This window comes from Schistocerca cancellata, chromosome 1 (assembly GCF_023864275.1).
Source record: "Schistocerca cancellata isolate TAMUIC-IGC-003103 chromosome 1, iqSchCanc2.1, whole genome shotgun sequence".
Lineage (NCBI taxonomy): Eukaryota > Metazoa > Arthropoda > Insecta > Orthoptera > Acrididae > Schistocerca > Schistocerca cancellata.
Genome location: NC_064626.1, coordinates 954,797,898 through 954,822,319, shown reverse-complemented (window position 1 = coordinate 954,822,319; position 24,422 = coordinate 954,797,898). Strand labels below are relative to the sequence as shown.

General features: G+C 37.8%; 1 protein-coding gene across 4 annotated transcripts in view; it reads left to right on the top strand.

Annotated features, from left to right (window-relative positions):
* The window catches only part of LOC126088364 (ester hydrolase C11orf54 homolog), a 140,757-nt gene extending 122,741 nt beyond the window's left edge, over positions 1–18,016 (top strand). For all 4 annotated transcript variants that reach the window (XM_049906521.1, XM_049906513.1, XM_049906505.1 and 1 more), the window contains exons 6-8: positions 2,238–2,334; positions 7,719–7,885; positions 17,545–18,016. In XM_049906521.1, coding sequence (XP_049762478.1) covers positions 2,238–2,334; positions 7,719–7,885; positions 17,545–17,718 — 438 coding nt within the window. In that variant the 3' untranslated portion in view covers positions 17,719–18,016. The remainder of the gene's footprint in view (positions 1–2,237; positions 2,335–7,718; positions 7,886–17,544) is intronic.
* Positions 18,017–24,422: the final 6,406 nt, after the last annotated feature.

Here is a 24,422-nt window from a genome sequence, read left to right as displayed (position 1 = left end):
CAAAGTAATTAACAGTTTTGTCAAAAGTATTGTTTGCATAACAATATCTGTTAATTTCATGATTTAAACAAATAATTTGGCCTAACTCTTGTAGTAGAAGAAACTGTTAAAAACATGGAATTTTTTGATGTATTTAGTTAATTTAATCGGTTAACTTTAGATTGTAATTTCTGTAAATTAAACATCAAACAATGTTAGTTTCATTGCCCATTATTGTGAGGATATATAAGGGCCCGATTTTTCATCTGAGACAGTCAGTCCACGCCTGAGTTTCAGACAAGAAACCTGTGTTCGTTAGAACAACAATACATCAACTTAATGTGAAATAAGTGTTACATCAATAGGCTGTGTGTTAAAACAATGACAGTGTCTGTTCAGTTTATTTGATAGACTGTGAAATGTGTGTTTACTATTTTACTGCTTGTAGATTAGATGTTCAACAGTAAACTATTGTAGCAGTATAACTGTGTAATATTGGGGGGGGGGGGGGGGGTGGAAACAGTGAAAGTAAAGAACTGTGAAACACAATTGTGCACCTGTTGGCTACATCATTTACAGTAGTCACTACTGCACTTCCATCCCCCCCCCCTTTTTTTCAGCCAGTATCACAACGAAGTACATTGATACCAAGGACAATCAGGTGAAAGTCACAAGTGCCTCCATAGAAGTAACTCTATTTGAATGTCACATTGGCAATGAGAACATGAGAAACTGATTAGATTGTGGGAATCAACCACCACTACCATAAGTCCACTATGAAAAAAAGTGTGTATATACAGGGTGTTACAAAAAGGTATGGCCAAACTTTCAGGAAACATTCCTCACACACAAAGAAAGAAATATGTTATGTGGACATGTGTCTGGAAATGCTTACTTTCCATGTTAGAGCTATTTTATTACTTCTCTTCAAATCACATTAATCATGGAATGGAAACACACAGCAGCAGAACGTACCAGCGTGACTTCAAACACTTTGTTACAGGAAATGTTCAAAATGTCCTCCGTTAGCGAGGATACATGCACCCACCCTCCGTCGCTTGGAATCCCTGATGCGCTGATGCAGCCCTGAAGAATGGCGTATTGTATCACAGCCGTCCACAATACGAGCACGAAGAGTCGCTACATTTGGTACCAGGGTTGCGTAGACAAGAGTTTTCAAATGCCCCCATAAATGAAAGTCAAGAGGGTTGAGGTCAGGAGAGCGTGGAAGCCAAGGGAATTGGTCCGCCTCTACCAAACCATCGGTCACCGAATCTGTTGTTGAGAAGCGTACGAACACTTCGACTGAAATGTGCAGGAGCTTCATCGTGCCTGAACCACATGTTGTGTCGTACTTGTAAAGGCACATGTTCTAGCAGCACAGGTAGAGTATCCCGTATGAAATCATGGCGGTGAATCGAGGAAGTACAGTACATACTGACAAAACTAAAATGAGCTCTAACATGGAAATTAAGTGTTTCCGGACACATGTCCACATAACATCTTTTCTTTATTTGTGTGTGAGGAATGTTTCCTGAAAGTTTGGCCATACCTTTTTGTAACACCCTGTATAGTGAACAATACTGTATACTGTGAGTTGGCCATTGTGGTGTAGTGCTTGTAGCTCTGAGTCAATGGTTGGATTCATGCATTCTGCTGTTACTTTAATATACTTGGTTTCTAGAAAGTTCTGGGTGTTACTTTGTTGTTGTTGTTATTGTAATCAATCTAGAGACTTATTTGATATAGATATTCTCACTTATCAATCCATTGTGAGCTTCTTCATCTCCAAACAACTGTTGCAGTTGTGCTCTCCCATTAAAATTTCTCCACTGCCAAATTTATGAACCCTTGGTGCCTCAGGACATTTCCTATCAAACTATACCTTCTTTTAGTTAAGTTTCAACATCAGTTTCTTGTCCCCCTGATTCTCACTGCATTAGAAATGTGCTGAAACATAAAATTAGGTGTGCAATTATGCACAGAGGAAGATAAAATAACCGAAAATGATGTGTCACAAAAATCACAAAATAAATGGCTTGAAGGCAAGAAGTAGTAGGTACACTAGAAATTATGAATTAGAAGTGAAGCTGAAATAAAAGGCAAAGTGGAAACTTGCTTTTCTGTCAAATAACATGAGACATAAATTGAACATACATGACATTTCCAAATTTCATGTGCTTTTAGATATGAATCTTTCATGCATTTGTATGCTGTTTTTATGTGTGATGCTTCATGCTTACAGCTTTCTTTTTTAGGTCCTGAAGATACATTGCAAGAAGAGAACAGGAAAGTTTGACTTTATAGCCAGCATACGAACAACACTTACCAAGCACTACAGTGACAAACCTGTGGGTATGTTTGAACCTTACAGCATTGCACTTAATGTCTTTCCACTTCTCTAAAGATGATCTATAGTGAAGAGTTGGGGAGAGGGAGAGAGAGAGAGAGAGAGAGAGAGAGAGAGAGAGAGAGAGAGAGAGAGAGAGAGAATCTTCATGTTTTTGCAACATAAAGACTGTTCCATAAAATTTTGGGCATGCAGACACATAAATTCAGCTTCTTCTTCTAATATTTCAGCTGAATACCAACCAGCCATCTCCAGAATGGACGTGACTGGAACAGAAAAGGGAGGTAATGACAGTGGCACGTTAAGTGCCCTCTGCCACACACCGTTGGGTGGCTTGCGGAGTATAAATGTAGATGTAGATGTAGAATGAAGTGAGGTGACTAACACACCAGCACGTGCTCCGTCCTTTTAAACCCAAGGACCAAACCACTGCGTATAAGGCCAAAGATACACAAGGTGCCAGAGACATTGATAGGTGGCAGAGGTGTAACATATGCATGGAAATTAAATCTATGGCTGTGCATTCGTTCCACACAGTGATATCGAAGTGTCACGGAGAGCTGCACCATCATGACGTCTTTGTGATTTAATTACAGAAATTGCTGGATTCCATGATTAGTCCAAGCTGAAGATTCTATCTCTATTAATTAAACTCATCACTAACCGAATTTCAATTGCTTCTTTCACTACTGAGGCCCAGAAAGATGAAGTCATGGCTAAAATTTTGACATTATTGTACACCATAGTGTGCCCAGTGTCAATAAAGCGCTCCGCCACCACAGATTTATTACGTTGTAAGAGATGAGTGTACCTGCAGTGCTCTGTGCATCTCTCCTGGACTGTAAGTGTCATCTGTCTGATGTAGGAAAGGTAGCACTCACAGGCGATCTTATAAACCCCAGGCTTCCGAAGCACCAAATCGTCATTAACGGAACCCAGGAGTGCTGCAGTCTTTGGTGGAGGGTGAAAAATCACTTTTACTTTGTGTTTACTGAGGATCCATCCTGTTTTCAACAAAAAGTTTCCCATGTATGGCAGGAAAGCCATGGATTTAAAACTTTCCATGTCTTCTTTCGCTTTTCTTATGCACACTGTCGATTTCATTTGTAGTGCCTTGCGTATCTGCTGTGGAGAGTACTTGCTGGCTTCAAAAACTCTTCTCAGGTTTAGAAGTTCGTCCTCCAGACTGCTCTCATCACCAATGATGTGTGATTTGTGTACTAGAGTTCTGAGTACACTCAATGTCTGCGAAGGATGGCAGTTTTAAATCCATGGCTTTCCTGCCATATGTGGGAAGCCTTTCATAAGAAATAGGACAGATCCTCAATAAACACAAAGTGAAAGTGATTTTTCATTCTCCACCAAAGACTGCAGCACTCCTGGGTTCTGTTAAAGATGATTTGGTGCTTCAGTAGCCTGGGGTTTATAAAATACCCTGTGAGTATGGCCTTTCATACATCAGCAGACGATACTTACAGTCCAGAAGAGATGCACAGAGCACCACAGATACATATGTCTCTTACAACCTAATAAAATCTGCGATGGCGAAGCACTGTATTGACACTGGGCACTCTATGGTGTATGATAATGTTGAAATTTTAGCCACGACTTCATCTTTCTGGGACTCAGTAGTGAAAGAACCATTTGAAATTCAGTTGGCGATGAATTTAATTAATAGAGATAGTGACTTCAGCTTTGAAAAAATCATTGAATCTGGCAATATCTGTAATTAAATCACAAAGATGTCGCAATGATGCAGCTCTTCGTGACACATCGATATCACTGTGTGGAACAACTGTGCAGCCATAGATTTGTATATGTTACACCTCTTTGCCTCCTATCAGTATCTCTGGCAACTTGTGTATCTTTGGTCGTACGCAATGGTTCGGTCCTCAGGTTTAAAAGGACGGAGTAAGTGCTGGATCGTTAGTCACCTCAGCTCACTCTGAAGATGGCTGGTTGGTGTTCAGCCGAAATGTTAGAAGAAGAAGCTGAATTTGTGTGTCTGTATGCCCGAAATTTTATGGAACGGAGACACAGACGGTTTTACTCGCAAAAAAAAGTGTTTTATTTGTGTATTCAAATTTCCAGTGATTTCTGTAAGAAGAAAGGTTAGTTAGTTTCATGTTCCATGGATGATTTACTTGATAAATCGTAAAGATGTGGAACAAGGCATTTTACGTCTACATCTACAGCCACATATCACAAATTATTTTGTAAATGTGGCTACAGGTTGATCATTTGCAAGCATTTTTTTAAAATGACATACAGACATTTTATGTCTTGGGCTATTGATCAAGAATTTTGATTGCAGCATTGTGCACCTCTTTTTGTGGCTAAGGAAACCTTAATGTGATATAATGGATGCCATTTTTTTCTGGAATTGTTCCTTTTGAACTGTAGTGGATTTTTTACAATAAACTTTTGATGGAACACATATGCTGTGGAGCAGTAGTCAGAATGCCTAACTCCTTAAACAGATGTCTACAAGATGATCATGGATGAGCCCCACATATTATTATTATTATTATTATTATTATTATTATTATTATATCACATTTTTGAAACATGAAGACTTCCTTTCTTAAAGAGTAGTTAACCCAGAATATTATTCCATAAGACATTATTGTGATATATGTCAACTTACTGATTTGTCTCCCACCAAGATTTGCAATGATTCAAACTGTAAATGTCGCTGAACCAAGTTGTTTTAGGAGTCCCAAAATGTGCTTTTTCCAGTTTAAATTCTCATTGATATGGACACCAAAGAACTTTGAAGTTTTCACCCCTTTTATTGTTTCCTCACCAGGTTTTACACTTATGACTGGTGTCGCACCTCTAGTGTGCACAACCGAACATGTTGTGTCTTTTTAAAATTGAAGGTGAAACCATTCACAGAAAACATGGCAATGATACTTTTAAGAAAATTGTTTACCATTTCTTCTGTTGCTGTATGTATGCCTGGACTGACACATTTTTGAGAAACAACAGCTGACTTAAAATTGAGCCTTGGGGAACCTATACATAATTTCTCTCCAGTCAGAATAATATCCTCTGACTACGTTGGGTTGAATTACCAAGCACAACATTCTGCATTCTTTTTGAAAGGTATGGCATTATCCATTTGTTTGTTATATCATGAATCTCATAAAATCACATTTTATTTTGGAGGATACTGTGATTCACATGGTTAAATGCTGCAGACAGGTCACAGAAGATTTTGTTATTCAGTGCTTGTAAATTTTGATGAGTGAACATGGAAATGGCAGTCTCAGTAGAGAACTTCTTCTGAAATGCAAACTATGATTTTCTTAGGATATTATTGCCGCCCATGAGAGGTTCCATTCTAGAATACATCATGCTCTCAAAAATTTTGGAAAATGAAGTTAGTAGTGAAACAGGTTGGATGTACTGACATTTCTCCTGTCCCCTTTTTTAACAAAAATTTTAACATTCACATACTTCAATCTCTTTGGAAAAATGCCTTGAGTTAATGATGCATTACAAACTTCAGAGAAGACAGGGCTTATTGTACAGCAACAAATCCTTAGTACTCTGTTGGAAACACTATCAAATGCAGATGATCTTTTAGTTTTCTTAACTTCAGAAGGAGAAGTTGGCAATGCATTCATTTGGTTGAACTTTATGAGAGTTGCTATTTGAACATACTGCTGTGATTTTTCTCTTAACCTGTTTGTAACTACACTTTGTAATATGTTTAAGAAATTATTATTAAACATATTTGTTACCAGTGCCTCATCATTTACACAGTGTGTATATGCACCAGGACAACTGGGAAATGTGGGAAATACCCTTGGAATTTTTTCATCCAGGAGAAATCTGGGAACCTGTGTTTTTTTTTTTAGAGTTCCAGTAATGTTTTATTGTTTTGATTTTCAATAAAATTTTTGTAATTTTGGGTTATAAGAACTGATACTCTAAGATTGAATTTTACTTTAGCCCACTACTGTTGAGGAATACTGCAGCAATAAAACATAAACGAGAGAATAATAGCAAAATAAAACTTCAGTTGCAAAGAAAATGTGCCATGTACATCAACAAAACACAGTGCATACACAGGCATCTGCTGACAGCACAATGTGTCAGAGGCCTGAGGATAAAGACTCTGCAATACTTTTTGTCAACAAACTGCTTTCTATAAATGTGACACAACTGTTTATATATCTAAGAGCAGGGAAATATTGCAAATGGTGTTGTAAGAAGCATTATGTTCAAAGTAAATTTTCTTTTGTACAAGAGGTGATATGTTATGTGTGAGAATGGGTGATGAATTTCTTAAATCACAGAGCATTTGACTTTCATTCAAAGTGTAACACTTTGAGGACCAGTCATGTTAGGCCCAGAAGACCATCTCTTTATAACATCATTTAAAATTTTACTGGCAACTTTGTATTTGCTGTATCCTGAAGGCTAACATGCACTAAAAAGGACCAAGCTTCAGGGTTAGCTTTTCACACTTATTTTAGTTCTTTCACAGATTACAAATTATACCACAATGATGGCAAAAAGTATAACTATCCTTAAAAGAGTATGAGGGGTGTTCATGAGTAATTTCACATGCAAATGGCTTTTCCATGGAAAAGTCAAAGTGCTCAATGAAATGTATTCAGCCAGATAACCCACGAAATGTTCAGCACACGATCATGCTTGCCAGAAATATTCAGCAGCTGCAATTTAAGCTGTGCTCTGAGGAACCTACCTAACCACTCCCTTCGGGGGGGGGGGGGGGGGGGGGGGGGGTTGATGACCAATATTATGCTATACTGTATATATATTAATTTAAACCCTCAACTTTTCATATTTGTGTGTTCGTGCTACTTAAAAGTTATGTTGCTATTGGCTGACTGCATCATATGTCCTGTGTTCCGAATATCTGCCATCATTGGCTGGCGAGATCATGTGGCATGAGCTTTGATTGGCTGACAAAAGCACATTGTGCAACACAATCTCAATTTAAGTGCTTTGGAAGCTAGTGTGCTGTATTTGGTGAAATTCGTATTTACAATTTCATAATACAAAAAAAAGCAATGTACATGTTGCCGCACATCGAAGATCTTTTCAAAATGCATTGTTTTGTATGGGGCTTCATTTTCTAATACCAGGAAGTTCTCTACTGGTGTATAAAACCTTTATCTTTCAAAGGATTGATAAGTTGCACAGTTCTGATGGAAAGTAAATTTTCACTTAACACAAAAAACACAGGGTATAGTGTATTTACACCTGGGAAAAAGTATATTTTTAACCAGGAAATACCCCTATTATAGGCCTTCCTTTTATTATGCATATAAAAATTCTTAATGTGAAGTAATACGATACTGAATATTATTGTTAATTGATTTCATTATAACACTGTCTCCATTTTGTTTAGGGCTTGGAGGAACTTTTCTTTTAAAACAAGGAAAAGCTAAACAGCACATCATGCCAGATTTCTCAACAGTGCCACTCCAGTCTGATGAAGATGTTGAACATTGGTTGAAGTTTTATAACATGTCAGCTCCACTAATTGCTGTAGGAACATTAATATCAGCTGATCCGGTTTGTATGAATTTTACGCATACTCAAGTACTAAGTATGGTATAATTTTAAAATTTATGAATGCTCTCAGACAGTGGTTGTCTAACTTATAAAGCTTCTGACTACCACTGAAACAGAGCTGGCCAGAACCTCTTATCTTCTCTTTATACATACATGTTAATAATTAACTTCTCAAACTTTTCGTTCAAGTATCTAGAAAGTACACGTTTAGTGTTTACCTGAATTTATGAAACTTTAATCAGGCTTTTCCTCAATTAAATTTATTATTCATGCTGTTCTTTTCAATATACTGATTTCTTTAGTGTAGTTTTCTTTAGTGTAGTTAGTTACGCTGAAAACCAGTTAATTAAAAATTATTAATAACTGAAAACTTTCCTACAGTCTGAGATAGGAAACTTTCACTGAGCTAATCAGTCAAGTTGAGTATGGCGACACCACTCATTAGAAAGACTGGCATTCCAATCTTGGAGTAGCATATTTCAGTTTCTGTGAAATCAATTAATACAAGAAATAACTGTAATTAAAGTTCAAATACAACCAAAATTACTTTCACATTTGTACCATTGTGTCTGTTAGATTCCAGACATTACCACTACACCTTTGTTGTCCTATTTTTTCCAAATTAAATGATACCTTTCACTAATTAATTAAGTCACTAATTAAGAATTTGCTGTAATTCAAATAACTGATTATAAATCTAAGGATGATGCCTGTACTTGTAAATAGGTTATCTCCAGCATGGATGTATAAAATGGTTCCATTATCTTTTGCATTTTCCTAAATTACTAGGATTGTGAGTTACAATGAGATCACATGCTGCTGTCTCATGGCTGAAAGCTTTGATTTTATTTTGTATTTATTTAATTATACTAATTTTTCATTCAGTGTGTCTCTGGATGTATAAAGTGGTTCCATTACCTTTTGCATTTTCCTAAATTACTAGGATTGTGAGTTACAATGAGATCACATGCTGCTGTCTTATGGCTGAAAGCTTTGATTTTATTTTGTCTTTATTTAACTATATTAATTTTTCATTCAGTGTGTCTCGCATGAGCCACATTAGAGCATGAATGGCAATATTTATTTATTTGTATTTCGTTACCTTTAATTGTACGTGTTTTATTATGCCATGCCTTCTTCCTAAATGTGTAAGGCATTTTTAAAATGTTCAAATGTGTGTGAATTCCTAAGGGACCAAACTGCCAAGGTCATCGGTCCCTAGACTTACACACTACTTAAACTAACTTAATGCTAGGGACAACACTCACACCCATATCCGAGGGAGGATTCAAACCTCCGGCAGGAGGGCTGCACGATTAGTGACATGGCGCCTCTAACCTCTAATGGCAGGCATTTGTAAAACTGTTTCCTTAATAAACAACTAGCACTGCAAAAAATGGTGCTTCTGCAAACTGATTATAAAATGTACATACTCATTCATAATTATTCGTAAATGAATATGCATGTGTCATTTAGTGATACAAAGAAATTTGCAGAGCAATAAAACCAGTAATGGTTTGTGGTTTGTGGAGTTGAAGGGACCAGACTACAAAGACCATCAGTCAAACCAGTAATACAGGAGAAATTTGCAGAGCAATAAAACCAGTAATACAGGCCCATAATCAGTATTTATGGAAACTGCCACTAACTGCATGCTGTAGTATAAACTCAAACAAGCTTCAATATTTTCCTGGGGTATGGTGTTTGAGGTAATTTGTGTCCAAGTGCTAAGTACTGTTGTGCTGCCTCTGGGATTAGTACATTCAGTGTATGATGTCTCATGTGCATGGGCTAAAAAGAGAGGCAACAATATTTTCCATGCAGACAAAAAAGCATTGAACATTCCTCACAAGAGTGTGTTGTTGAATAGCCACATCAGAAAAGCACCAAAAAGTTGGGTACAGCTTTGAGTTCAAGAACTCCCCTGATCCAAGCATTAGTGCTGATAGAATCTACAAAACATAGAAGCGAGAATTATGGATTATAGCCAAAGGCATCACTCTACATATATAATGACAATGGATAATGCACTCTAGGCAACGTCAACTGCTTGGTAGAATACAATTTAAGTGTCAGACTACAAATCCAAAGATGAGCAGTTCAGCTTCCAGTTGGTCATAGAATTTTTTTAGTTGTCACCAGCATGAGACACTGTGCACTCAACAAGCAGTTCCCACTGAAGTGTTGTTCAGCACACTGATTTGCTGCCATTTCTACATCTACATACATACACTGCAAGTCATCATATAGTGCACTGTGAAATGTACCACTACTTGTCATTTCTTTTCTTGTTCTACTCACAAATGGAACAAGGGGAAAAAAGCTGTCTATATGCTTCTGTATGAGCCCTGATTTCTGTTGTCTTCTCTTTGCAGTTCTTTGTGAAATGTGTGTTGCGTCATGTAGAATCATTATGCAGTCAGCTGCAAATGCTGATCTCAAAGTGTTCTCAGTAGTGTTTTTTGAAAAGAATGTCACTTTCCTTCCAGGGATTCTCATTTGAGTTCACAAAGTATCTCCATAATAATCACAAGTCAATTGAAACCATCTGTAACAAATCTGCAGCAGGCCTCTGGATTGCTTCAAAGTCTTTCTTTAATCCAACCAGGTGGGGGATCCCCAAACACACTAGCAGTTCTCAAGGATGGGTCACATTAATGTTCTATATGTGATCTCTTTTTGCAGATAAGCTACACTTTCCTAGAATTCTGCCAATAAACCAAAGTTAACCATTCACCTTCCCTACTATTGTGTTTATGTGCTCATTCCATTTATATCGCTTTGCAACATTATACATAGATAGCTGATCGACATGACTGTGTCAAGCAGGCACAACACTAATTTTGTAATTGTAACATTACAGGATTTTATTCCTACTTATTACTTAGATTTTTCTACATTGAAATCAAGCTGCCATTCACCAAAGTAAATAGGAATTCTGTCTAAGTCATTCTGCATCCTTCCACAGTCTCTCAGTGACTGTACTTTCCCTTATTATATAGCATCAATAGCAGGACTGGCATAGATTGCTGCTCACCTTGACAGATCATTAATTAATTTAGAGAACAAGAACAGTTATATCACAATTCCCTCAGGCATTCCTTGTGGTCCCCCTGTCTCTGATGAACTCCTCGCTGTCATTGTTGTGGTCTTCAGTCCAGAGACTAGTTTGATGCAGCTCTCCATGCTGCTCTATCCTGTGCAAGCTTCTTCATCTCTGAGTAATTACTGCAACCTACATCCTTCTGAATCTGCTTAGTGTACTCATCTCTTGGTCTCCCTCTATGATTTTTACCCTCCACACTTCCCTCCAATACTAAATTGATGATCCCTTGATGCCTCAGAATGTTTCCTACCAACCGATCCCTTTTTCTAGTCAAGTTATCTCACAAATTCCTCTTCTCCCCAATTCTATTCAATACCTCCTCATTAGTTACGTGATCTACCCATCTAATCCTTTAGTATTCTTCTGTAGCACCACATTTCAAAAGCTTCTATTCCTTTCTTGTCCTAAACTGTCCATGTTTCACTTGCATACATGGCTACACTCAGTACAAATATCTTCAGAAGAGACTTTTGACACTTAAATCCAGACACGATGTTAACAAATTTCTCTTCTTCAGAAATGTTTTTCTTGCCATAGCCAGTCTGCATTTAATATCCTCTCTACTTTGACTATCATCAGTTATTTTGCTCCCAAAACAGCAAAACTCATCTACTACTTTAAGTGTCTCATTTCCTAATCTAATTCCCTCAGCATCACGTCATTTAATTTGGCTATATTCCATTATCCACATTTTGCTGTTGTTGATGTTCATCTTATATCCTCCTTTCAAGACACTGTCCATTCTGTTCAACTGCTCTTTCAGGTCCTTTGCTGTCTCTGTCAGAATTACAATGTCATCAGCAAACCTTAAAGATTTTATTTCTTCTCCATGGATTTTAATTCCTACTCCAAACTTTTCTTTTGTTTGCAGTACTGCTTTCTCAATATACAGATTGAATAGCATTGTGGATAGGCTACAACCCTGTCTGACTCCCTTCTCAACCACTGCTTCCCTTTCATGCCCCTCAACTCTTATAACTGCCATCTGGTTTCTTTACAGGTTATAAATAGCCTTTTGTTTCCTGTATTTTACCCCTGTCATCTTCAGAAGTCGTAAGGTCTTTATTGCCCCATGTGTTCCTACATTCCTATGAAATCCAAACTGATTTTCCTTGAGGTCGGCTTCTACCAGTTTTTCCATTTGTCTGTAAAGAATTCGTGTTAGGAATTTGCAGCCATGACTTAAAACTGATAGTTCTGTAATTTTCACACCTGTCAACATCTGTTTTCTTTGGGATTGGAATTATTATATTCTTCTTGAAGTCTGTCTCTTACATCTTGCTCACCAGATGGTAGAGCTTTGTCATGGCTGACTCTTCCAAGGCTATCAGTGGTTCTACTGGAATGTTGTCTACTCCTGGGACCTTATTTTTACGTATGTCTTTCAGTGCTCTGTCAAATTCTTCACACATTATCATTTCTCCCATTTCATCTTCATCTACGTCCTCTTCTATTTCCATAATATTGCCCTCAAGTACATCACCCTTGTATAGACCCTCTATACACTCCTTCCACCTTTCCATTTTCCCTTCTTTGCTTGGAAGTGGTTTTCCATCTGAGCTCTTGATATTCGTACAGGTGGTTCTCTATTCTCCAAAGGTATCTTTAATTTTCCTGTTGGCAGTAACTATGTTACACCTACTGATATAAGCCTCTACATCCTTACATTTGTCCTTTAGCCATCCCTACTTAGCCATTTTGCACTTCCTGTTGATCTCATTTTTGAGATGATTGTATTCCTTTTTGCCTGCTTCATTTACTGCATTTTTGTATTTTCTCCTTTCATCAATTAAATTCAGTATTCCTTCTGTTACCCAAGGATTTCTATTAGCTCTTGTCTTTTTACCTACTTGATCCTCTGCTGCCTTCACTATTTCATCTCTCAAAGCTACCCATTCATCTTCTACTGTATTTCTTTCTCCTGTTCTTGTCAGTTGTTCTCTAATGCTCTCTCTGAAACTCTCTTCAACCTCTGGGTCTTTCAGCTTATTCAGGTCCCATCTCCTTAAATTCCTACCTTTCTGCATTTCCTTCAGTTTTAATGTACAGTTCATTACCAATAAATTGTGGTCAGAGTCCACATCTGCCCCTGAAAATGTCTTACAATTCAAAACCTCATTCCTAAATCTCTGTCTTACCATTATATAATCTATCAGAATCCTTTCAGTGTCTCCAGGCCTGTTCCACGTATGCAACCTTCTTTCATGATTCTTAAACCAAGTGTTATCTATGATTAAGTTATGCTCTGTGTAAAATTCTACCAGGCGGCTTCCTGTTTCATCCCTTACCGCCAATCCATAATCACCTACCGCTTTTCCTTCTCTTCCTTTTCCTACTATCAAATTTCAGTCCCCCATGACTATTAAATTTCCATCTCTCTCCACCACCCGAATAATTTATCGCATCATACATTTCTTCAATCTCATCATCATCTGCGGAGCTAGTTGGCATATAAAGTTGTGCTACTGTAGTAGGGGTGGGCTTTGTGTCTTGGCCACAATAATTCTTTCACTATGCTGATTGCAGTAGCTTACCCGCACTCCTATTTTTTTATTCATTATTAAACCTACTCCTGCATTGCCCCTATTTGATTTTGTGTTTATAACCCTGTATTCACCTGACCAGAAGTCTTGTTCCTCCTGCCTCCAAACTTCACTAATTCCCACTATATCTAACTTTAACCTATCCATTTGATTCTATTATTTAAAAAATGTTCACACCACTCACATATCTGGGAATCTGTTTTATATGTTCAGACCTTCATTAACAGTCTGCAGTGGGGCACTGTGTCAAACACTTTCTGAAAATCTAGGAATATGGAATGCGCCTGTAGTCCTTCATCCATCATTCCACAAGATATCATGTGAGAAAAGGACAAGCTGAGTTTTGCATGAGCAACGCTTTTTAAATCTATGCTGATTTGTGGACAGAAGCTTTTGTGTCTCAAGAAGTTTATTATATTGAAACTTAGGATAAGCTCAGTGTAGAATGGAATGTAATAATGTTTGATTAAGATACATTCAAGAAGTCTGCAGTAGTCCAATGTTAAGGATATTGGTCAGTAATGTTGCAGGTCCATTTCTTTACCGATTTTATTTATCTGTCTTTTGGGACTTGATGCAGTCACAATGCTGTACAGTACTCTCTGTAAAAATGAATTGGGATTCCATCTGGACCTGGTGAATCTATTTGTTGCTTCTCTACACCAGGGATGCCTCATACAATGTCCTCCATACATGAGACTGTGCAGTGGTTAGACAACTGCATTTCTGTATTATCCTTATCCTTGTAACTATAATCTATCATAGATCCCTCAAATGAAAAATGCTGCCAAATTCTTGGAAAAAAGCGCAGGTCACACCTGTCTACAAGAAGGGTAGTAGAATTGATCAATAAGACTACTATCCAATATCCTTGACACTGATTTGTTGCAGAATCTTAGAACATATACTGAGCTCAAACATTCTGAGGTGTCTTGAACAGAATGACCTCCTCAATGCCAACCAGCATGGATTTTGAAAACATCAATCATGTGAAAACCAACTTACACTTTCTCAAGTGACATACTGAAAGCTTTGGATCAAGGCAGTTAGCTACATGTTATATTTCTTGATATCTGAAAAGCATTTGACTCAGTACCACACCTATCCTTATAGTCAAAAATACAATCATATGTGGCGTCAAGTGAAATTTGTGACAAGATTGAGGACTTTTTGGAAGGAAGGATGCGACATGGTTTCTTGGATGAAGAGTCTTCATCAAATGTAGAAGAAACTTTGTGTGTGCCCTAGGGAAGTGTGTTGTGGCCCTTGCTGTTCATGACCTAGCAGACAGTATTAATAGTAAAACCAGGCTTTTTGCAAATGATGTATTTACCTGTAATGAAGTAATATCAGAAAGAAGCTGCATAAATGTTCAATCAGATATTTATAAGATTTCAAAGTAGTAGAGAGACTGGCAACTTGCTTTAAATGTTCAGAAATGTAAAATTTTGTCCTTCACAAAACGAAAAAAAAAGTAGTATCCTATGACTATAATATCAATGAGTCACACATGGAATTTGCCAACTCAAATGCCTGGGTGTAACACTTTGTAGGGACATGAAATGGAATGGTCACATAGATTTAGTCATGGGTAAAGCAGTTGGTAGACATAGGAATGTTGGTAGAATACTGGGGAAGGAAGTACAGTCAATTTATAAAGGAGATTGCTTACAAGTCAGTCATGTGACCATTTCCAGAACATTGCTCAAGTGTGTGGGATCCATACCAGGTAAGCCTAACAGGGGATATTTAATGTACACAGAACAGGGCAGCACAAATGTCACAAGTTTGTTTAATCCATACTGAAGGAACGGAACTGGAAGACTCTTGAAGACAGATGTAAACTATCCCAAGAAAATCCATTAACAAAGTTTCAAGAACTGCCTTTAAATGATGACTGTGGAATGTACTACAACCTCCTTTGTATCAGTCACAAGGTGATTGTGAAGATAAGATTAGAATAATTACTGCACACATAGAGGCATTGGAACAATCATTCTTCCCATGCTCCGTACATGAATGGGACAGGAAGAAACACCAATAACTGGTACAGTGGAATGTATCCTCTGCCTTGCACCTCATGATGGTTTGCATTGTATAGATGTAGGTGAATAATTTCATAAATATGAAATTTAAAATTACAGCTTTCCTTTTGGTGTCTTTTATTGCCACAGCAAAGTAGTCAATGGGTATAGAAGCCTTCAACTCACTTAGTGATTACATGTAGGACTGTAGCTTTAATGGGTTCTTGGCAAGATTTTTCGACAAAGATTGGGATGGAAGTTGTGTGCTTTAATGGGTTCACTGTAGCTAGAAGCATCTTCAGTGTCACGTCAAGTATATACTTCATGAGTGAATAAGTGCTCGTAGTTCAACTAGCACGAGCCATACAATTGTGCTGGCAGATAGTGGCATACTTGCCAAATTTTCTAAATATTGTACCAACAGATGAGTAGAAATTCCCATAAGTACCACAAGGATCAGCTGTCCATTGTCATGTGCCTGTGATACATTGTTAAGACTCGTCCCTTTTTTATGTACTTCCTGCAGACGTATTCACCACTGCAGTAGCAATATGATTATTGTGGACTGTTATTTTATAATACAATAGTCAGATTAATATTGACCAGCTATTTATCATTAAGAAGATTTAATAATGTGAATTTGTTGAGTTCCCTGGCTTGCATAACAGTTTCACTTGCAACAGTTACTGCTTGGTATCATTGATACACTACCTTCAGCACTCCTCTAAACATCTCGTAGATACAACTAACATGACTATTCAGAAGACGCAACTATTCTTCAGTCCGTATTTCTAGCTATTTTTTTGTCAGTCCTGCTTTCAGTCCCATGTCATTTATTCCCTTCATGATGATGCAACTTCCACCAAATTGACTGTAGTACTAAGTTTTTATATGAGTAACATTTTATCATTTAAACAGAACTATCACAATTCTATAGTGACACTCAAATTTTATTATAGAGTGGAATTTTAAATGTTGTAAGTTTGTATAAACTCATCTCAAAATATTTTTGCACCAGATGCATATATATGAACATGTTTGGACTGAGATTCAAGGGCAGCAAGAGATTGAAAAGAAGGCTGAGATGTTACTGTTTCAGCCTCTTGCACTCTTCATTGGTGGCCCTCCTGAGTTCATCATAAAGTTTATGAGTGGTGTTTCTGTGATGACAGACTGCAAGTTTAAACTAGTCTCAGACATGATCAATCGAGTTTGTGTGTCAGCAGAGACCATAGGCCATTTCATTTGGTTGATTCTTGTCCCCTGGATGATGAACTGTCCTGTCCCAATTCTGCACAGCTGCTCAAATTACTTTCCATATTGATGCGAGGCATCCAGTGTACCAGGCCAAAACATGACTGACACCCCCCCCCCCCCCCCCCCCCCCCCCTGCTAAACTCTCAGGGCATTGTGCCTGAGGCAGGCATTGGTACGTTTGCACTCTTCTATGATGATTGTCTAGCATTAGATAAACCTTTCACTCTTCAGTGAAGAGTACCTGATGCCATGGTGTTGTTGCCAATGGTCAACCTGTGCGAGACAGATATTTTAACATTTTATGTCTGACAGTAATGGTTGTATGTTCAAATGATGTTGCTGTGGTGTACGCCAATTCAGCTGTCAGCTTCCCAGTCTGACAACCCTTCTTGGAATAAAGTGATGATGCGTGTATGGTCTCAGCTTGACATGAGCCTTCAGGGCATTTAGAGATATAAATATTGTTCATAATACACATTGTCCCATCCACAGTTGGAGACACATTTTTTTCTACTGGACTGTACTAAGAATTCAGGTTTACTTCTACTTCATTACATAGGTGAGTGAGATTTCCACTGAAAAAAGCTATACAATATATAATGGCAGTGAAAAACATTTTTTGAGCAGAGAGAGAGAGAGAGAGAGAGAGAGAGAGAGAGAGAGAGAGAGAGAGAGAGAGAGAGAGAGAGAGTTTTTTACAATATGTTAATATGTGTATTTTTTTTCCAGGGTTTAGATTTACGAGTGCAACATTTTCATAGCTTCAGTCATCATGGAGAAGGTGGACACTACCACATAGACACAGAGCCTGACACAGTGGAGTATCTGGGTTATTTTTCTGTGGCTGAATGCATCTATAGAATTGACAGACCAAAAGAAACCCACATGGTTGGCAGAGACTAGTATGTAACAGTAATAATTCCTGAGAAACTGTGTATTAGGCAGTTGCAGGATATGGGGCTCTCAGTAATAATGAAATAATGACAGCCTTTCATACCACAAATTAATAATATTCAGCCATGAAATTTGTTTTGTTTGCAAATGAATGGGTTTTGGGAATAGAGACAAAAGATTGACTTTAGCCTGCAAAAGCGAAAAGTTTTTGCTGGAAGGCAGTATGTGTATTAATGTTTTTCAGTGTTTCATGAAGAAATTGGACTATGACTTGTAAAAAAATAAATCAAAAGTGTTTGCAAATGTATTTTTATCTGTTTTGTTTTACCATGAATAGTACTTTATGATACAAGAGCTACATACATTGAAGAACACTGATTTAATCAAGATTTTGGTACAAATATTTTACCAGATTTATTTAGTGCTCAAGCTGTTATAAAACACTGCTTTAACTAATTGCACCAAAATTTAAGTTTCAGATGGGCACCATGATGAAAAGTAGATGCTTACATCATTTGCTGTAGGTTCATTTGATCAGTATGTGCAGGGTGATTATATGTGATTGACATGGTTTCAGCAGTGTACTGTAGCTACTTTTTGAATAATATCTCAGAACTTTGCAGTCATACAGGCAAGCTTCGTACATATTTTATTACAGAAGTTAGGAAGCACTTGAAAAGCTCATGTTTGCCTTAGTCTGTTACGACAGTGCAATGATAAAGTCTCGTAAAGATGCATCAAGTGCTAATTTCATTCAGCAATGTTAGCCACAAGCTGCATATACCAAGAGTAAACCAGTGAGCCAGTTGACAGCACTGAAGGAACAACTGAGTATGTGTGAATGATCATTCTACAGAAGTTGATGAACATACAATAATCAAACATTTGGGAGATCTTACAGAACAGCATATGAGAGAGATTGTTTTTTTGTGAAAAACTTGTCATTAGTGAGAAAAGACATTTTTTGTGAAAAAACCATGAACAAATAATATGTGTGAATATGAGACACAGAAAATCCCTGTACTACACTGTTGCAAGTCCACAACCTGCCAAAATTTACTATGCCCTGTGAAATCTTGTAGTTTAAAGTTCACAGCCCCTTCTTCTTGACAGAATAAACTATTTAAGTAGATATATCTGGACAGGACACATTTAGAAACTGATATTTCATCTGCTAACAAGATAATGCTTCACCCCGTTTTCATCTCAGTGCTCATAAATTCCAAAACAGGGAAGCTGTTGGATAGATCACTGTGGTGGCAGTGATAAAAAAAAAATTCTGTCAAGTTCTCCATGCTAACCTGAAACAAGGAATATACAATTTTAATCATTACCCAAAGCATATATGTTGGTCTTTGGTGTACCAACGTACCTATGCTGATGTCATGTTTTCTCTTTGTTGGTTTTTGTGCGATAGTTACTTGTTTACTTTCCACTGTCAAAGTATCTTTTCATAATCATAAAAATACAGTCAGTTTATTGGGTGATTTGTGTATTACCCCTTGTAATATGGAAGAATCCTATAAATTGGTGATCCCCCAAATACAAAGAAACACAAAAACCCCAATCATTGTAAATTCTAACAGTGACTTTGCATCATGACTTCAGAGGGGTTAAAATGAAAAAAACAGTTTTTATGACTACAAGAAGATCTGCAAAAGCAGATTAGTGATATCCAAACTCAAACTGAAACATGCAATATTTTATTGCCAGAAGCAGGAGACAGACTGTAAATATAACAAGCAATTCACCCACCAAAATCGGCACAGTTTCCACATCACAAATCAAATAGCAAATTCTGAAATTCCTACTGCAGAAACCAGAACTGTGGATTGCAATGTTAGATGAGGGGTTGCACAAAATGCTCTTACTAGTGATCACATAAAATTATTTGCGGCAGTTAACAATTAGGTGCCCGAGCAGTTATAATGGTTTCAGACATTACATTAAAGTCGTCATCACAATAGCAATATCTCCATTTGAGGGACACCTTATTTTTGCATGTGACTGTTATTCCACTTTGAATGTGTCAGTGATGGAATACCATCATAATTCTGGTGCCCCCTAAGAAGCACTACTGGCGCCACCTTAGAAACATAGTTTAAGAAGAAGAAATGTTGTATGCAATTCTATCTCATGTTTGGCTAACACTGTTACTATTACCAGTAAAGACTTCCATGGAAACGTGTGAGGAAGGTGATATTAAGTCTTTGTAATCATTAGCAGACAAAGTTCACGCTATGATAGAACAGGCAAATATTTCGGCAGTAATACAAGCAACTAACTAAATCAGCTCAGGTAAGACTGGTGCTATATGATACGAGCAGTAACTGAATATTAATGAACAGCTTCGAAGCAAAGTGAAATGGACGCACTTCAGAAGTAGTTTTCGACACTGACAGTAAACAAACAGATCAACACCAGGCAAAGTAGACAGTCACTCAGTCTTTTGGCAGAACAAAGTGGTTGGCCAAATGGCACAAGAGAAATGTTATCATTCAAATGGCTCTGAGCACTATGGGACTTAACTTCTGAGGTAATCAGTTCCCTAGAACTTAGAACTACTTAAACCTAAGTAACCAAAATACAGCACTCACATCCATGCCCGAGGCAGGATTCGAACCTGTGACCGTAGTGGTCGCGCGGTTCCAGACTGTAGTGCCTAGAACCGCTTGGCCACCCCGGCCAGCGAGAAATGTTCCTCCATGTGCTGGGACCACAGGCACCTTGGTAGTCAGGCCGGCAGGTGCATATCTCCGTGCGCACTCCCAAATGGCCTCAGCAGCCTGTAGTAGTTGCGGCAGGCCATGCTGTTCCCCAAAAGCACCAACTCATAAATGAGGGAACCATCATTAGTCCTGGAAGCACTGTCAGTGACGTAACCAAAATTAACCTAGACACAGCACATAGCAGTAATAAATCAAGACTACAGCCACACAAGCAGCAAATCGAGCATGTTTGTTTACATTTTCATACCATTTGTATATGATGGACAGGCATGTAAACTGTTGCTTCCTCATCAACTTGGGTTGAGGTGTAAGTACACTACCATACAATCAGAACCAAGTTGCACCAGGGGATGCATCTCTCCACCGTAATGCAGCCAACAGCTCACTCATTACACATATGGTGAACATGAAGTAACTATTGACTTGGGTTTCAGTTGAAAGTTCCAGTATAGATTTGTTCTAGCAAATGTTATTGAGCTAATATGGGGAGTGGATTTCATTCATCACTAAGAACTCGGAATAAGCCACCATACAGCACAGATCAAGATAGGCTGTGAGGTGGCCACAAGAGAATAGGCAAAAGTGCTACAAATGTCACCACCTCACCCTATAATTATGTTATACCAAAGGCCCGACAGGAAGTTATCAGCCACATTGGTAAAGTATTGCATAATATGGTGAACCATTTTAAGACAAAACCTGGCCAATCAGTCTGTCAACAGCTGTGGGTATTGGCACCTGACTGTTTTTCCACGGCAAAAGCAGAATTTGAAGAAACGTTACAAACACATATCTTACGCGGATTTGATGGTCCATGGGCATCACTGACATCACCATTATATCTAATGAAGAAGAAAGATGGCACCTGGAGGCCCTGCTGAGATTACCACACACTGAACACACATACCACCCCTGACTGCTCCCAGTCCCTAATGTAACAAATTTCACAAATGTGTTAGCCAGAGTTACAGTTTTTACCATGACTGACTGTAAAAAAGCATATAACCAGATTCCTGTGCCAGGAGGAGACATCCCAAGGCCTGCAGTGTAACACCTTTTGGTCTTTTTTACAAATGCTGTTTGGTCCAAAAAATGTCACCAGGCAGGATTTTGTAGATGAAGCACTATGGAGACTGAGGGTTTTTCTTTCTTTTTTTTTATCTAGATGATATTTTGGCATCTTCCCAGACAACAGCTCTACATGAGAAACATATTCAGCAGGATATAGAACTACAGTTTGATAGTAAATAAAACAAAATATGTTTTGCACCAAAAGCACTTAACATTCCTTGGTGGCTTGGATGGTTTAAAATAAGGCAGGAGAAGGGACCAAACTGCGAGGTCATCGGTCCCTAAACATTCCTTGGTCATACGGTTTCTATGGCAAGTATCTGTCCACGCAAGGAGAAGATAGAGGTCATTAAAAATATTCCACATCCAACTGCTTTTCAGCAGGTAAGAAGATTCCTAGCAATCATTAAGTTCTAATGCTGACATCTGCCAGAAGCAGAATACAGTGGGCCAATGTGTTCTACAGCAGATACCAGACATGCCTTTGAAGAGGTAAAATACAGCTTTCAAGAAGCAGTTCGCTTGTTTCACCCAGCCCACAATGTGCCATTAGCAGTAGTGATAGATGCTAGCAAGCAGGCTACTGGTGCAGCCATGCATCTAAATGTTGAAAAGTGTGGAAACTTTTAGATTTTTCCTCCTGGAAACTGTCAGAAGCGCACACCAACTGGAGTGCATATGATGGAGTCACTGACCATCTATGAAACTGTGCAGCACTTCGGCCCTTATACAGAGGGCAGACCATTTGTGGTCTGCATGTATCATAAACCAGTTATGCCTGGTTTTAAGAAACTCAAGGTGGGTTGTTCCCCGAACAATTTCATCAGCTAGAGTTCATTGGTCAATTTACAACAGACATAAGACACATAAGAGGGGCAGAAAATGTAGTTCTTGATTTTTTTCTTTAAGACTGGTGCCATCTCTTGTACAATAAATTACAGTGCACTGCAGTGCAAGCCACAAACAGCTACAAGAGTCTGCAAAGCAATTCAACTGCCTTCCAGCTCAAGCAGATGCAGTCAATACAGACCAAAGATCTTATTTTGTGTGATATGTCTCGAAACTTACCCAGACTTTTTGCACGAAATGCTACATAAAACTTAGAATTATCCTGCACAACTATATTGCTGACAATAATAGACAAAATATGTAGCGTGTAACTTTAGTAAATGAACGATGTTTTGCGGCATGAAAATAGCCCATTGAGTGGCATGTACATAAAAAACTAAATCTCTGCTTACCTTGTGGACGGCTGCTACTTTCCAGGGGCTGAGACAATTAATACATACTTTCTAATATTACGGTCTGGGTTTTTCAATTAATATGACTGAAATACATTTATGGTTGTTATCTCAATGGTTTATTGTGTTGATCCACAAACAGAATAGCCACAAAAAATTATCTTCACTCTCAAAAAACTTTTGACTGTTACAACTCGGAGCATTCTGAGTTAAATATGTCTGACTCCTTCAACCACAAAAAACCAATTTCATGTATGGCAGAAAACTGACTGACATAAGTGTGCTGTTTTGGCATGGTCATCAGTTCAAAGATAATGTTACACCAAAGAAATTTATTAGAAAATTTAGATCCAAACAAATGTTCTTGGTACATTACAAAGTAATCTACTGAATTTGTATTCATGCAATGATTTATTTCATTCAAATTATTTTTGCTTTCAAAATGTATGGCTTTATTTATTTTTAATTAAACTCAGCATAAATGGTGTCAGGATGACAGGCTTTCATAGTGCACTTATTCTTGCATAAAAAGCATACTGAATGTTCTCATAATTATCAGAAAGGATAAATAAATAGTAATAATGGATAAATGCAATGATCAACCAAGCTCCACTGCCAGAATCACAAATTGTATGAGTATTACCAAAAATAGGTCTAATGATTCATAAGGAGACAGACCGGCATTGATCTGGAAAAAGAAAATCTACCTAGGATTGTTGCTATTACCTCCCTCACAGAAGGTCCTGCATAGCTAATTCTAACAGTTTCTGGTGCTTAGAGGGAACAGTGTGGTGTTGTTGTGCAAGACTCACACTACTCCCTTGATTATTGAACTTACATGAAGTTGTTATGCCGATCTTCTTTTCAGGATAGCCGGCTGCGATGGTCTGCCTCACTTCTTCTCTGAAGACAAGATGCTGTTTGGGAGGAAGTTTCTCTACTCTTAAAATAACTCCATACACTCGAGATACTTTGAACTCAATCCCACTATATTTTCACAACACACAACAGTTTTCACAGACAGGAATAATTTTTTGTAAGTTCAACAATTTCTGGCCTGTCAGATACTATTACATATTCTTTACCATAAATACAGTACTATAAATCTTTCAAAGTTCTAGTTAGTCCACCATCTGGACTTCACGAAAGTAAGTGAATAATTAAGATAAGTGTCTCTTCTTTTTCTTTCAACATCCTTCAACTGTTTTCAATAATGACTGACATCGCACCGTCACGGAGTATGGTGCGCGCGCGCACACACACACACACACACACAAAATCGTGGCTCGAACACGTGATATTTTATACATGTTCTCTATGTACATCAATATGACATACATATAACATTAATTTACATTTCAATCAGTTTGCATGACATTTCCTTTAACAATTGTGTATTTAATATACCTCCCTTTTCCCCTTTCTTCTACAACTATAAAACTTGAAATTTTTTTATCAATACTGGAGTTAGCTCTTTAAAAAATCTAAAATTTTTGAGGACAAGAATCTTTCTGTTCCCTTTCCAATGTAAATTCCACGTACACATAACTCATGAATATTCTGTTGCTTTGTTCTTACTTCCTGTACTACCTTTTCTCAGTATGTACTTAATCATTACTTTGTGTAATCTGGATGAACTCTGGGTAGAATAAAAGTGTTCCCTTCTTGGACA